This window comes from Pagrus major, chromosome 2 (genome assembly GCF_040436345.1).
Source record: "Pagrus major chromosome 2, Pma_NU_1.0".
Classification (NCBI taxonomy): domain Eukaryota; kingdom Metazoa; phylum Chordata; class Actinopteri; order Spariformes; family Sparidae; genus Pagrus; species Pagrus major.
Window position 1 is genome coordinate 1 of NC_133216.1, and position 15,000 is coordinate 15,000.

General features: G+C 45.5%; 1 protein-coding gene across 1 annotated transcript; it reads left to right on the forward strand.

The window, feature by feature from the left end:
• Positions 1–2,545: 2,545 nt before the first annotated feature.
• gmnc (geminin coiled-coil domain containing) lies at positions 2,546–6,093 on the forward strand. Its single transcript, XM_073484424.1, is given in 5 exon segments — positions 2,546–2,577; positions 2,579–2,628; positions 3,976–4,061; positions 4,158–4,274; positions 5,128–6,093. Coding segments are annotated over 5 exon segments (1,251 nt in total).
• The last annotated feature ends 8,907 nt before the right edge of the window (positions 6,094–15,000 follow it).

Consider the following 15,000-nt stretch of genomic DNA (forward strand, 5'->3'; position numbering starts at 1 on the left):
TCAACTGAAATATAAAGTAACAGAAAACTGAAATACTCGACTAAAGTACAAGCATCTCAAAAAAGTACTTGAGTCAAAGTACTTAGTTACTTTCCATAACTGGGTAGGTTCGGTTTTCCTACCTGACAGAATGACGTCACCTTCTCGGCACTTTACTCCAAACTGAGCTGCAGCGTCACAGCTCCGTCCGACCAGCTGATTGGGACAGAGCGATCTGTCATCACACACGCACACGCACGCACACGCACGCACCTGCTGAGGTCTGGTCCCTCGCGCTCTGCGGTCAGTCTCCCTCTGATCTGTCAGCGCTGCTGCTCTCCGCTGCTCTCAGGACTCACGTGCATCGATTCATTTATTGATTCAAACAGATCAGTTGGATTTAAACACAGATTTAAACAGATTTAAACAGATTTAAACAGATTTAAACAGATTAATACTGATTGATTGATTAGTTTATTTTTCCTCTCGCGGGTTTTTCTGCTCTTGGAGACTCTGCCACGCGCTTTTACGCACAGAGCGGCGCCGCGTCCGGCGACGAGCGGAGGAGTTCACGTGAGTTCATGTCTCCGCTTCATCAATGATCAATGATTACTGAAGATTATTAATGATATTATAATGATTATTGACATGCACGCGGGTGCATGTTCTCTGTGCAGTCAGTCGTGTTATTTCGAGGGTTTTTTTGACTGGAGTCTGGCGGCGGACAGGTGAGCTGCTGTCGCACAGGTGGAGACCAGAGAGCACGAAGTACTTAAATCCTGCAGTAAAAGTTACAATATTAAAGTAATATTTACTCTTTGATGATGTAATTGTAGTGAAGAGCAGCGCGTGAACACCGCTGCATCAGAGTAACTGTGAAATGTATCCTGATAAAGTTACTCATTACCTTTTAAACATGTAGTGAGTAATCTAATCCGAGTATCACACTATTATTATCACACAAGTATTACTTTATTACTTTGCGTTACTGTTGGATTACCTCAGTACTAATACGATGCAAAATGCGCACGTGCAGAGTGTGTGTGCGGTTACAACTGTAATCCTTATTTTACTAAATGTATCTGTAATCTGATTACACTTTCACAGAATGCAGTTACCTTTTTTTGTATTCTGATTACCCCGTTACTCCTCAAGCCTCTTCATCAGTTACTGACAGGAAACTAACGATGCCACGTGACTTACAGCAGCTGGATCAATATAGATATAGATCAGTAAGATATAGATCAGTAAGATATAGATCAGTAAGATATAGATCAGCATAGATCAGTAAGATATAGATCAGTAAGATATAGATCAGTATAGATATAGATCAGTAAGATATAGATCAGTAAGATATAGATCAGTAAGATATAGATCAGTAAGATATAGATCAGCATAGATCAGTAAGATATAGATCAGTAAGATATAGATCAGTATAGATATAGATCAGGTAAGATATAGATCAGTAAGATATAGATCAGTAAGATATAGATCAGTAAGATATAGATCAGTAAGATATAGATCAGTTTCTATGTTTTGTTTTCTATCTTTAATTGATCGCACGTGTACTTGATGTGTATAATGATCGTGACACGTGAACCCTTCACTGACTGACAGTCCAGATCAACTGTGTCATTCACAATGTGGACAAAAGTATGTGGACGCCCCTCTCTGTCCTCATACTGTGGTTCTTTCAGTCAGTCCGCCCTCGACTCTTAAAGGGACAGTTCACTCTGTGTCTGACTGACTGTTGCTTTATCCTGACTGCCTGCATCACATCCACATGTAGACTGCAGCTCTGATACAACTTGAAGCCACATTACTTGTTCATGTTGAGCCTCAGCCTGAACCTCCCTGACAGTCAGCGCTCTGCTGCAGCTCACTGCTGAGACCAGGAGGTTCCTGTGGCTCCGTCACGTCTGAGTCTCTAAATGTAGCAAAGTAAACCAGAAGATAAAATCAGCACAGCACAACTGTTTCCTCTGAACACGAAGGTAACTGAAGTGTTGACCATCACCATATCAACAAACACACACACACAGACACAGACACACACACACACACACAGACACACACACACACACACAGACACACACACACACACAGACACACACACCACACACCACACACACACACACACACAGACACACACACACACACGACACACACCACACACACACACACACACACACACCCTCCTTTCTCTTCATTCACACACAACTCTCTCTGTGTCTCTGTAGGGAATCCCTCTCTCCTCCTCCTCCTCCTCCTCCTCCTCCCTCCCTCTCCTCCTCCCTCTCTCCCCTCTCCCCTCCTCCTCCTCCTCTCTCCCTCTCCTCTCCTCCTCCCTCTCCTCCTCCTCCTCTCCTCCTCCTCCCCTCTCCCTCTCCTCCTCCTCTCCCTCTCTCCCCCTCTCCTCCCCTCCTCTCTCCCTCTCCTCCTCCCTCCTCCTCCTCCTCCCTCTCCTCCCCTCTCCTCCCTCTCCTCCTCCTCCTCCTCCTCTTCATCATCATCATCACCTCCTGCTCCAGGATTGGCCCTCGGCCCTGACACTGTTGACGTTTCCATGGAAACCCTGGCCTCCGTTTGGGCCTGTGACCCCCCGTGACCTCATCGACCTGGGAGAGACGCGGTCGTCGTCTGTGTGGGGTGAGAATCAACAAACATCCATCAGGGGTGGAGGGAGTAATCTGATTACAACGCAGTATGAAAATACTCTGTTACATAAAAGTCCTGAATTCAACACTACCAAAGTAAACAAGTTCAGACAGAACATTCACTTCAAAGTAAAAGTACTCGTCATGAGTTACTTTTACTTTTGGATTATTATAACTGATTAATGAGAATATGACATCAGTGCAGCTGGTGACAGACGTCGGGTGAGTAAAGATAATAAGTCAAGTAAAGTACAAGTACTGCACTTTATACTGCACTTTATACTGCACTTATACTGCAGTATAAAGTGCAGTATAAAGTGCACTTTATACTCTGAGGTTGAGACTGATGCAACACGTCACCTCTCTCTCTCTCTCTCCCCCTCTCCCTCCCTCCCTCTCTCTTACCCTCTCTCTCCCTCTCCCTCTCTCTCACCCTCTCTCTCTCACCCAGGCTAACCCTGTTTAGTCTTTATGCTAAGCTAAGCTAACGTGTCTTCATGTAGCTGCTGAGCGTTTCTTTAATAACTGGGTTCAGAGTCACTGAGTGTGACTGCAGAGACACGATGAGTCTTTACATGAGTTGTACTCACTGTAGTTAAGTCCTGGATGTGATCCAGCCAATCAGAGAGCAGCTGACTCAGCCGGTTTCTTCTTCTCTTTAAATGTCACGCAGCGACTCGTTCATCACACCGACACCGTCTCACATCACAGATCTGATTTATATTCAGATTCATCTTCTCGTTTCCTCGTCACCAACGACAGGCTGCAGCTCCTCCGACCGCCACTAGAGGCCGCTCACAGGAAATACACACGATGACAAGTTCAGAGAGCAGAAGAACAATAATACAGTTTTATATACGAACATTATGAAGAACTTGTACTTTAAGTATTTCTACACTGTTGTATCAGTACTTCTACTTGAGTATAGATCTGAGTACTTCTTCCATAATAACACTTCTGTACTTTGACTGAGGTAACATGCTGGACTTTAATTGTAATGGAGTATTATAGTACTGTGTAGTGTACTGTTACACTGGTACAGCCGAGAGACACAAGCCTGGTTATATTTATATTTTAATACAAATATAAAAGTGTACACCTGTTTTTTCCCTGTGGTATCGAAAATGGTATCAAATATTGATATTTTTTAAGGTATCGTATCCGAGTTTGAGGTTCCAGTAAGGTGACAACACGAGTACTGTCCCAGTCAAGGACCTGAAAAAGTCCTACTAGAGTCCTAAAGTCTGCATTCATACACATACAGAGCATGATGTAATCAGATTACACATTAAAAGTAACATTACCCTGTCCTGTGTGTGTGTGTGTGTGTGTGTGTCAGAGTCTCAGTGTGTTTTTAACAGCTCTCCACCTGCTGGCCTGATGTGGACAGAGCAGCTGTCACCTCACCTGCAGAGAAACAAACAGGTGAGAACATGAATCAGTACAACCAGGTGTTTGAGTCCAGGAGGAGCTCAGAGGAACCAGTTCTAGAGAGAGTAATTGTTCTGAACCTTTCCTCAGCTGCAGGACACGCTGCTGCAGAGAGAGGAGGAGCTGGCCCGACTGCAGGACGAGAACAACAAACTCAGAGAGTTCTTCAACTCGTCTTTTGTCAGAAACCTGGAACAGAAGGCGAAGGTCTGTTCACTATCAGAGCTGTTCACATAGAAACAGAGAGATCAGAGCAGCAGGGGCTGAGACACCCTAACTTTAAAGGAACAGTTCACCCAAAATGTAAAACCAGTCATCATCTGCTCCCTCCATGCTGATGAAAGTCAGCTGAAGTCTCGTAGTCCACAGAACATTTCTGGAGCTTCACAGTAAAACAGAGTTGCAGTAACAGTTGATTTAAAGCATCAGATGTCTCCATGCAGCTCGTCTGCTGTGATCACAGTCTTCAGGAGCAACACTAACAACACTCGGCAGAATCCAGGTGACTCTGGGTGTTTATTCCTCCAGGTCTGCACCTGACTCTGGGTGTTTATTCCTCCAGGTCTGCACCTGACTCTGGGTGCAAAAAACTTCTTTTCAAATCCGTTTGGGATCTCGGGGCTTCCAGAGACTTGGATTATGCCGGACGAGCTATACGGATTTGCAAAGATGTTATTTACACTCAGAGTCAGGTGCAGAGCCGGACCTGGAGGAATAAACACCAGGAGTCACCTGGGATTCTGCTTAGTGTCTCCTTAAAAAGCATCAAATTTCTCCATACAGTCTGCTGTAATCCAAGTCTGCAGAAGCCCCGAGATCACAAACTGATACAGCAAGAACCACCAACACAGCTCAAACTCAGCTGGAACAGCAGGATGCCATCAAACATTAGCTACACCCAGGACGAAGCCACTGGTCCACATCATCATGTCAATTTAAAAATCCACCTTCCTCAACTTTCAAAAAGTTTCTGTCCAGTTGACAGTCGGTCTAATGAATGTCATGAGGCAGGAATCAGGTTGATAAAACCTTTTCCTTTGTCTTCCTTCTCTCCTCACAGAAGCTCACTGCTGATGGGCGGAGGAAGCTGAAGAGAAACCTGCTGTTCATGGACAATGGACCTCTCCAGAACTGCAGTCATCACCTCCAAACCTCCCAGCAGCTCAGCAAGAGAGTCTGCAGGAACCTGACAGCTGAGTTCTGCTCCGAGTCCTCCGAGACGTCCTCGTCCTCAGAACCAAACCTGGACCTGTGGGTTCTACGAACGCTGGGCCTGAAGGACCGAGACACAATCGATACGTCCGACAGCTCCTCCTCCTTGACTGGTTTCAGCCTCAGCAGTTCAGTTTACGATTCTGCTGTCAGCTCTTCTTCATCTTCTGAGTGCACCCTCAACTCCTCTTTCAGCCCAGTCGCCACCTCTACGCCGTCTTCTGTCCACAGCCAACATGAGTACAGGTTCAGTCCTGCAGAACCAAACTGTGGTAATCCTGCCGAGTCACCTCAGAACTGCAGAACGTCGCCAGGTCAGCACTCTGACTTCACTGCCTCCGGACTAACAGGACAGTCTGTGATCAGGAGCTACAACACATTACCTGTTTTTCAGTCTCCAGAAGATGAACCAGCCTTCGCCCAGTCTCCAGACCGAGCTGAGACCGGTCCCATCAGTCGAGTCCAAACTCTGGAGGGAAATCAGGAAAAACATCCTGTTTACTGGACACCACCACAGGACAAAATCCAGCTCAGTCCACCAGGAGAGAGAGTCCTCAACTCCCCGACCTCGTCCTCCAGTCCTGTCATGAACCGGCTCTGGACTCCTGTCTGCAGCACAATGAGTCCGTCAGTCGGACCTCAGCCTCCCGCCACGCCTCAGCCGCCTCGCAGCCGCACTGATTTGGCGTTCAGTATGTCCCTCAGCCCGTCCAGCAGCGTCAAGACCCACAGCTTCCCCCAAGGACAAGCCTTCGTCAGGAAGGACCCCGAGGGAAGGTGGAACTTCACCTGGGTGCCCAGACAAGGACCATAAGCAGCTGGATGGTCGTCCTTCAAAAGTATCCCAGATAAAGCTCCATACTTTGGGTTGTTTTTAACAGAATAGATGTGAAAACTTTTCGGACTTCAAGCCCATGTTGAACTTGTAGCTGACGTGTCAGACTTTCTGGGCCGTCAGTGAAGCAGAACAAAGTTCTTAAAAGACTCTCGGGGAACAGATACAGTCAGTTCTTCAACTTCCCTCAAAGACCTTAATATGATAGTTTGATTTTCTTCTGATATTTTGCCTTTTGTTTGTTAAAACACGATCCTGCCGTCAGAAAGGACCTCGTTTAGATTTTGGAGAAGCTGCGACGCATTTTGTTCAACATTACTGAACTCATCAGGAAGTTCAGAATACAAGACTAACCAACTGTGACTGAAACATTAAATATTAACAGCCTAAAAAATGTCTGTTTGTCTGTGAAACTGCCACAAAAAACGTCTTTGTGTCGCTTGTTAAATATATTAAATGTTAAATAAGATGCAGAGTCCAACATGGTGCCACAAAGTGAAAACTGCCTCACAAGAAAAAACAATAAATGCTCTGATTTTAGCAGATTATTGTCAGAATTCAGGAAACTTGGACGTGTAGCTGAACATGCTGTAGCTAACACTGTTTACCAGCTAATTGGTACAAATTAGTGTAAAAAGGTTTTAAAATATATTTTGCAGCAATATTCATTTAAATAAGTGAATCTAATCTACAGCAGTATTGTAATGTGTTAGCTAGTAGCATGTAAGCAACATCTAGCTAGCTTACCAACTAAACACAAAGCACTTTCTAACAATAATTTTAGGTTTTTAAGGGTATATTAAAAAAGCATTTCACCCAAAAATGGAAACCCAGTCATCATCTCCTCCTGATGATATAAAGTCAGGCTCAGCCATCATCTCCTCCTGATGATATAAAGTCAGGCTCAGCCATCATCTCCTCCTGATGATATAAAGTCAGGCTCAGTCATCATCTCCTCCTGATGATATAAAGTCAGGCTCAGCCATCTCCTGATGATATAAAGTCAGGCTCAGCCATCATCTCCTCCTGATGATGGAGATGATTTAAACATCAGATGTCTCCATACAGCTCGAAGAATTAATGAATTGGTGAATTAACATTGATTAACATGTAAAATGTTCTTTTTATTCGTTGTGAAAATGTTTTCACAAATTTGTCTTTGAAACGTGACATGCCTACATGTTAGTTTCTTTGACGCGTGATGAGCATCAACATTTCTGTTGTCTTTTGTTTGTTGTGTTGTGAGTTGGGTGCAGAACATGGCTGCCATCACTCTGATGTGTTTATATGATCGTGTACAGAATGTGACAGAAACTGTAACTGACTAATAGAAAAAAAAAGATTCACAGACGAGTCCGAGTCGTTTATTTGACACCTCACATCTACATTCACACCCACTTCAGACGTTCACCTTGTCTCCAAAAAATATGATATATTATTATAATATGGTCTCTGTAAAGACGGGTCTGTGTAAAGACGTGGTGGAGACGGGTCTCTGTACAGACGTGGTGGAGACGGGTCTCTGTACAGACGTGGTGGAGACGGGTCTCTGTAAAGACGCGGTGGAGACGGGTCTGTGTAAAGACGCGGTGGAGACAGGTCTCTGTAAAGACACGGTGGAGACGGGTCTCTGTAAAGACGTGGTGGAGACGGGTCTCTGTAAAGACGCGGTGGAGACGGGTCTCTGTAAAGACGTGGTGGAGACGGGTCTGTGTAAAGACGCGGTGGAGACGGGTCTCTGTAAAGACGCGGTGGAGACGGGTCTCTGTAAAGACGCGGTGGAGACGGGTCTGTGTAAAGACGCGGTGGAGACGGGTCTCTGTAAAGACGCGGTGGAGACGGGTCTCTGTACAGATGTAACCTGTTGTCTCTCTGCTCTGCCTGCTGACCCTCAGCCTGTAATAACACGCTGCAGATGGTTTAAACTGGGTTTCTTCACGTCCTCACCACTTGTCATCACACAGCGACGCTCCTCAGTGAGACAGGACTTGTTAAAGTTTCCAGTCCGTCTGACGGCCTCGTCAGTCTTTAGCTCAGTTACCAGTTAAACCAGTCCGACCGTCCTCCTCCAGCTCCCTCTCTTCTCAGGAACAAAAGGAGGCGGGCAGCTCTCTGGAGACCCCCCCTCGCCTCCCCCACCCTGATCCGCCCCCCACAGGTAACGATGGTAGGGTTTCTCCTCCCTGGGGGGTCCTAACACAGGGTCCCGGCCCTACCCGGGTCCCCCGAGAGCGAGCCGGGGCCGAGGGAAAGTCGGGAGCGAGAAGTGTCCGAGGCGGGCCGACTGAGTGGTCTATCTCTAATGACAAGGTGCGAGGGCTGCAGATGTCCGACAGATTGAGGCTCTTTCAGTTAGACAGGAATGTGAAAGGAGGGCCGGTCCGGATCACAGGCTCGCTGCTGTCGGCGGGCTCGCTGTCGGACAGGGAAAGGGGTCATTAAAGAGGCCGGCCGGCTGAAACTCAATCCGGGGGAACGGCCTCACCGCCACGTTCTCGCAGAACCCGACAGCTTGGCTCACCTCAAAACGGCTAATGAGTCGACACATCTCACAGGTGAGCTGATTTCTGTTTCAGCTTTTCCTCGACAGTTTCCTGAAGGAGGCCGGAGCTCAGGTTTCACATCCAGCTGCAGGCGGAGACACTTTCTACTGAGTCACAGCTCCAACAGCTCAATCACTTTAATCTCACTTGTTTTTTATAAAACATGAGATCTGGTTTTACTCTCATTGTCATCAAATCCCAAGAAAAAAAACAAAACCAACAACGATGTGATCGCACTGACCAGAATCATCTGGACCAGCCACACGGTCCAGCAGCGACAGACCAACTCACCAAAGCTACTGAAGACATTTAAAAACATTAGCAGCTGTTAACATGTTCAGATGTGTTTGTGTCACTGGTCAGAGCTGAGGAAACCATGACCACTGTTCAGGACTGTGTTTCCACATCTGTACGTGTGAACCACTGGATGCTGTTGATGAGACATCGGGACGATTTCAGGCTGTTCGTGGAGACAGAACCAGGTGCTACCATGTTTCACTAACCCTGACCAGAACATGAACACAGTGATGTCACAACATCAACCTGAACATAAAGAGACTTCATTCAAATGAATGTTTTATTTAAAAGATACTTTGACGTGAAGGATCTACGAGAGCCGTTACTGTTTCCTCCTGGTCCGTGTTTAACGTTTCGTTACAGATCCGACTCATCTGACAAGGAAAACCTGATTAAGAAGAACCTGCAGCAACAAAACAGGTCCGACCGGGCCGGATCAGACTGAGGAGTCTGGACCGACTCCACTCTGGTCTGTGGAACCGTCATATTAACAGTCAGCGGGGTTGTGGGTCCGCTGAGGGTGGTGGGAGGTGGGCGGAGCCAGCAGCTGTCCGTCAGGTGGAGGTGTAACATTAACAGCTCACACTGAGACCACAACACACCAGCAGAGCACATTAACCCGACATTAACTCCTAATGAGCCGACCACACCCCCACCATACAAGCCCCGCCTCCATGATGTCACCCCGTCTGTCAGAGGGGTATCCCACAATGCCCCTGTCTCTCCTGGAAACAGGGTACGCACTAACTTCTCACCAGGAGGGTGATGGTTCTTCAGGATTAGTGTGTCAGAGCTCACATCTCTGAGCGGTGACGTGATGAGACAGCAGTGGTTTTGATTTGATTGTTTTCTGATATGTAGAAGAATATTTCAGCTCTCGGCAGCAGTTCATGTTTACATTAAAGTAATAAATTCACTTTCGGCTTCACACGAGAAAAAAACACGAACAGCGATGATCAGAGTAAACAAAGATCCTGGAAACACTGCTGGCTTCCTGTCGCCCTCTCGTCCTCACCACTCACATCACAAACTGATCTGAAAAGACGTTATTTACACCGTCGACGTGCGGTCGAGCTCGTGCACGCCAACACGTTCATCTCAGCAGCTCCAGTGAAGATTTAACAGAAGGTTTAAATATCGTCTCCTCACATCAGTTTGTGCTCTCGGGGCTTCTGCAGACTTAACGCTCCTCACATGTGCAGAACCTGCCTGAGAAACATCATGTTTTTAAGTTTTCTTCAGTGTCACAGTGATCCAGTGACGGTCGTCTGTACATCCACAGGCTCACTGCTAACAGGAAGTGCTGACAGCTGATTCTGCTGAGTTTTACACAGTTCTGGAGTTTGTTTTCGGCTGTTTTTACGTTTTAAAACAAGAACAGGGTGAACTGTTCCTTTAATGTTAATGAAAAACGCCCTGGAACAAAGGAATGATAAGTGTGTGTGTGTGCGTGTGTGTGGGTGGGTGGACTTTATTGATTAGGCTCTAACAGTAATTAGCTGATTGATGAGAGAATGATGAGGAAACCTTCACAGTCAGGAATGCAGACACAAATATGCACACACACACACACACACACACACACACACACACTCAGACTAATTGGTTTCAGGTAATGTGTCATGTATGAGTGTGTGGATGCTGCTGACCTCTGACCTCTGATCAGTGAGGGAGAAAACCTGCAGCAGAGATGAAGCCTGAGAGTTAATGAGCATTCAGAGGACACACATGCACGCACGCACGCACGCACGCACGCACGCACGCACGCACACACACACACACACAGTTACAGACAGTCTCAGTTAACCTTCAGAATAAAACATTAAAACATCTTCAATAAAAAATAAAAAGTCGACGTTAAACCTAAAGGAGAGAAGTCAACTCCGTCTCCCAGGGTGCATTTCACTGACAAACGTCCAATCACAGAGCTTCACATCCTGCGTCGTGCATGAAACTGATTTTAAAATCTGCAGCTTGAATTCATTTACCTTTGGATGAATTCAGTGACAGTTTGTGGTCGAACCTGCAGCAGGAGATTGTTTTACATTCAGCTTGATTTCAGTAGAAAGTACAAATACTTCTTCACTGTACTTCTGTAGATGTTTCAGGTATCTGTACTGTACTTGAACATTTATTTCTCTGACAGTTTTGTACTTATACTTCGTACTTCTGCACAAAAATATCTCCATACTCTGACCCTCCTGCTGCTGTCAGGAAGCATCACGCACAGTTTAGATAAAATGTCTCTTCTGGTCGACCGTGGACATTAACTCAGAGACGAGATGTTCGGCAGTAAATACTGATCCTGTTTGAATCTCACATGATGTTTGTCAGTCTGTCATCAGACGGTGATGTCATTATAAAGACGTCAGTGACGTCACAGCCGACAGAGTCGTCAGTGACGTCATCTCTAACTGAAACACTGTAGAGCTGCTCCTGTATATCAGCAGCTCACAGAACTGTACCAGAACCAGAACTGCAGTTGTCAATATGAGCAGATTTATTGTGATGTTCATCTTGTTTACGAGCTGTTCTGAGCCCAGTTGGCTCCATGTTGGTGCTGGTTCTGGTGTTGATGAGACGATGTAGTTCACTGAGCGCTTTGACACAAAACTACTGAGGTTTGACTTTAATACAACAAACTGACAAACATCATGTGACTCATGACCCAGTTCAACTGGATCAGTACATCAGCTGTCTCTGTTCACGACTGTAAAATAAAAAGGCGGCTTCAACTCTCTTTGGTTTGTGTGTGTGTGTGTGTGCGTGCGTGTGTGCGTGCGTGCATGTGTGTGTGCGTGCTCTCAGTTTAATGGTTGATGAGTCTTTATGACATTCTGTGTGATGATGAGTAACTACGAACCAACTCACTAACTGCTGCAGTCTGCTGCTCAACAATTAACCTACACACACACACACACACATACACGCACACACACACACACACACACACACACACACGCACACACACACACGTCTGTATGTTTTAGAGCTTCCTGCTGACTATAAATCAGAGTTTCTGTATTAAATTTAATCATTGAAAACGAAGATAACTTGATTTTAACATTGAGTCGGGACGGTCGCAGCGTTCAGTATCAGGACAGTATTTCTGATGTTTAATCTAAAATGTATATAAAATGATGTTAAACGTCTCTCAGTCTAACTTCCAGTCAGTTTACAGCTGTAGTTAAGCTGAATTTTTCCTCAAGCTGTCAGCAGCTCTGTCAGTAATCTGTCAGGAATATTTATGTTTAATGCTAACATCAGCTGGAAAACACAACATGTCCACATCATCACATTTAATAACAGTATCACTGAAAATAGACACTTAACATGTTTTTCTGAGGAAACATTCAGGCGACGGTTAACAAACAGACATTTTATAGATTAAAGGTCTTTATTTCCTTATTCACACTGTGCAGATCAAAGAAACAAGAGCGGAGGTGGACAAGCAGGCTATTCAAGGAGCAAAATGCATTAAACAACATAAACTTTTTTAAATTTCATTTCCAAGTTGAGAGCTTAAAAAACATTATATAAACTATATATTACTGGATTTGAAATTTCATTGGTTACGTGATGCGTCAATCATCTGGAAGCTGGCGTGTGATTGGCTCAGGAGAGAGGAGAAAAAAGGAGAGTGGGTGACCGGTCTACACGATCACTCATTGGCTGTTGTGGGCTGTTGTGGGCTCTAGGACGGCATATAAGCTAATATCTCAACAAGTGGACTGTCGATACAGTTACAGTTACAGTTACAGTATCAGGAGAGCACTTTATCTGAACTTCTGGGGTAAAACAGTAAATATGTGACGTCATCGTGAGGAGAGGAAGTCATGTTCTTCACATATTAAGGAGCCAGATGATACTTGTTTTTCAACTTCGATGCCCAAAATAATATTAGAGATAAAAGAAATGATGATTTATGAGCCAATATGAAGAAGGGTAGCAAAGTAACTGCAAAGTAACTAGTAACTAAAGTTATAAAAAAAAGGTAGTGGAGTGGAAGTATAAAGCAGCAAAAAATGGGAATACTCAAGTAAAGCACAAGTATCTCAAAACTGTACCAAAGTACAGTACTTGAGTAAATGTACTTAGTTACATTCCATCAGTCTGAGGACAAGGAGCCGTGAGCGGCTGCTGGATGTTTGTTCTGTGGATCAAATAACGGCGGTCGCGTGTTCTAAGCGTGTGTGGAATGTAAGTCGACCAACGGAGACGACCTTTGGCATCGTGCGCACACACACACACACACACACACACACACACACACACACACACCTCTGCACTGGCACAACGCCATAAACACATTAGCTCTGAGGTGTGTGTGTTTGGACATGACTGAGTGTGATGCTGGCACCGAGCCTCAGTGTGGTATTACAGTGGACACACACACACACACACACACACACACACACACACACACACACACAGAGGTATGCTCTAACTAACAGTTATAATTAATAACCAGTTGAACCAGTTCAAACTGAGAGCAGCAGACTGGATTTCACTCAAACATGTGAACTGTTAAATCTGATATCTGAGATCAGGCCACGCCCACTTCTGAGTCACCATTTCACCACCAAACTCAGGTCACACATGGTTACTATCTTCAAACATCTTCAAACATCTTCAAACATCTTCAAACACCTTCAAACATCTTCAAACATCTTCAAACAGCACAGAGACACAAATCCAACATTAACATCCATCCTGAGTGACCACTTGGGATCTGATGTCACTTCCTGCTCTGTATGAAACAAACCCGTCCATCACCGGGACAAACTCCATGTTTCTACTCAAAGACAGAAGAAGTTCATGTAGAACATTTGCTGAATTTACAAGAAGGAGACAATGATTCAGAATCAGTCAGAGACAGAGTTTCACTACGTTATAAAGTTTGTTTTAACTCAGCAACTCTTAAATCACTACATTTGTTAAGGGAGTCTGGTGCTCCTGTGTTGAGGATGGATGTTAACTCTGTACATTGCTGAGAATTCAAACATTAACAGGTGTCGTTACATTGCTGAGAATTCAAACATTAACAGGTGTCGTTTATGTTGTAGAACAAAATCTGAAATGTTTTTTGAAACTCATATTCTTCAGTTGTTGACCTGCTGCTCCAACAGGACTGTAAACTTCATGTGAGTCAAACAGCAGCAGGCTGAAGTCTCAGACGCTGCAGGTCTGTTGGTGTCTCAGCAGGTCCACAAACTAATCTGGTTTAATCCCAACAGGAATCCAATCCTCAAATCTGACCACACAACTTTCATTACTTCCATATTAGAGCTCGATTTAACACAACACAGCACTTAATGTCCCCAAAACAGCCCAAAATATCTGGGCGGGTGAACGTGTGCGTGAACTAATTATTAGTCATTAATAAAAACAAATAACACAATAGCATGAAGTCCTGCTGGTGCCCCCTACAGGCTGCAGTGCCAAGTACAGTCACAATACGAAGGAAAAGACTTAATGAAAGTTTGTTTGTGGAGGAAAAGTCATTAAAAAATACTTCTTTTATTTTGAAACTTGACTTGAGTGACATCACTTGAGGCCATTTATCAGACTGAACACAGCGCCGTCCGGGTCCAGACCGACCGAACCAACAACCAAACAACTCAAAGAACCTCACGTCTCCTGTGTCTCGGCCAAATAGCTGAGAGGCGATGACTCTCCACACCAGCAGGTGAGAGGCGATGACTCTCCACACCAGCAGGTGAGAGGCGATGACTCTCCACACCAGCAGCTGAGAGGCGATGACTCCACACGCCAGCAGGTGAGAGGCGATGACGCTCCACACCAGCAGGTGAGAGGCGATGACGCTCCACACCAGCAGGTGAGAGGCGATGACGCTCCACGCCAGCAGGTGAGAGGCGATGACTCTCCACGCCAGCAGGTGAGAGGCGATGACGCTCCACGCCAGCAGGTGAGAGGCGATGACTCTCCACGCCAGCAGGTGAGAGGCGATGACTCTCCACGCCAGCAGGTGAGAGGCGATGACTCTCCACACCAGCAGGTGAGAGGCGATGACTCTCCACACCAG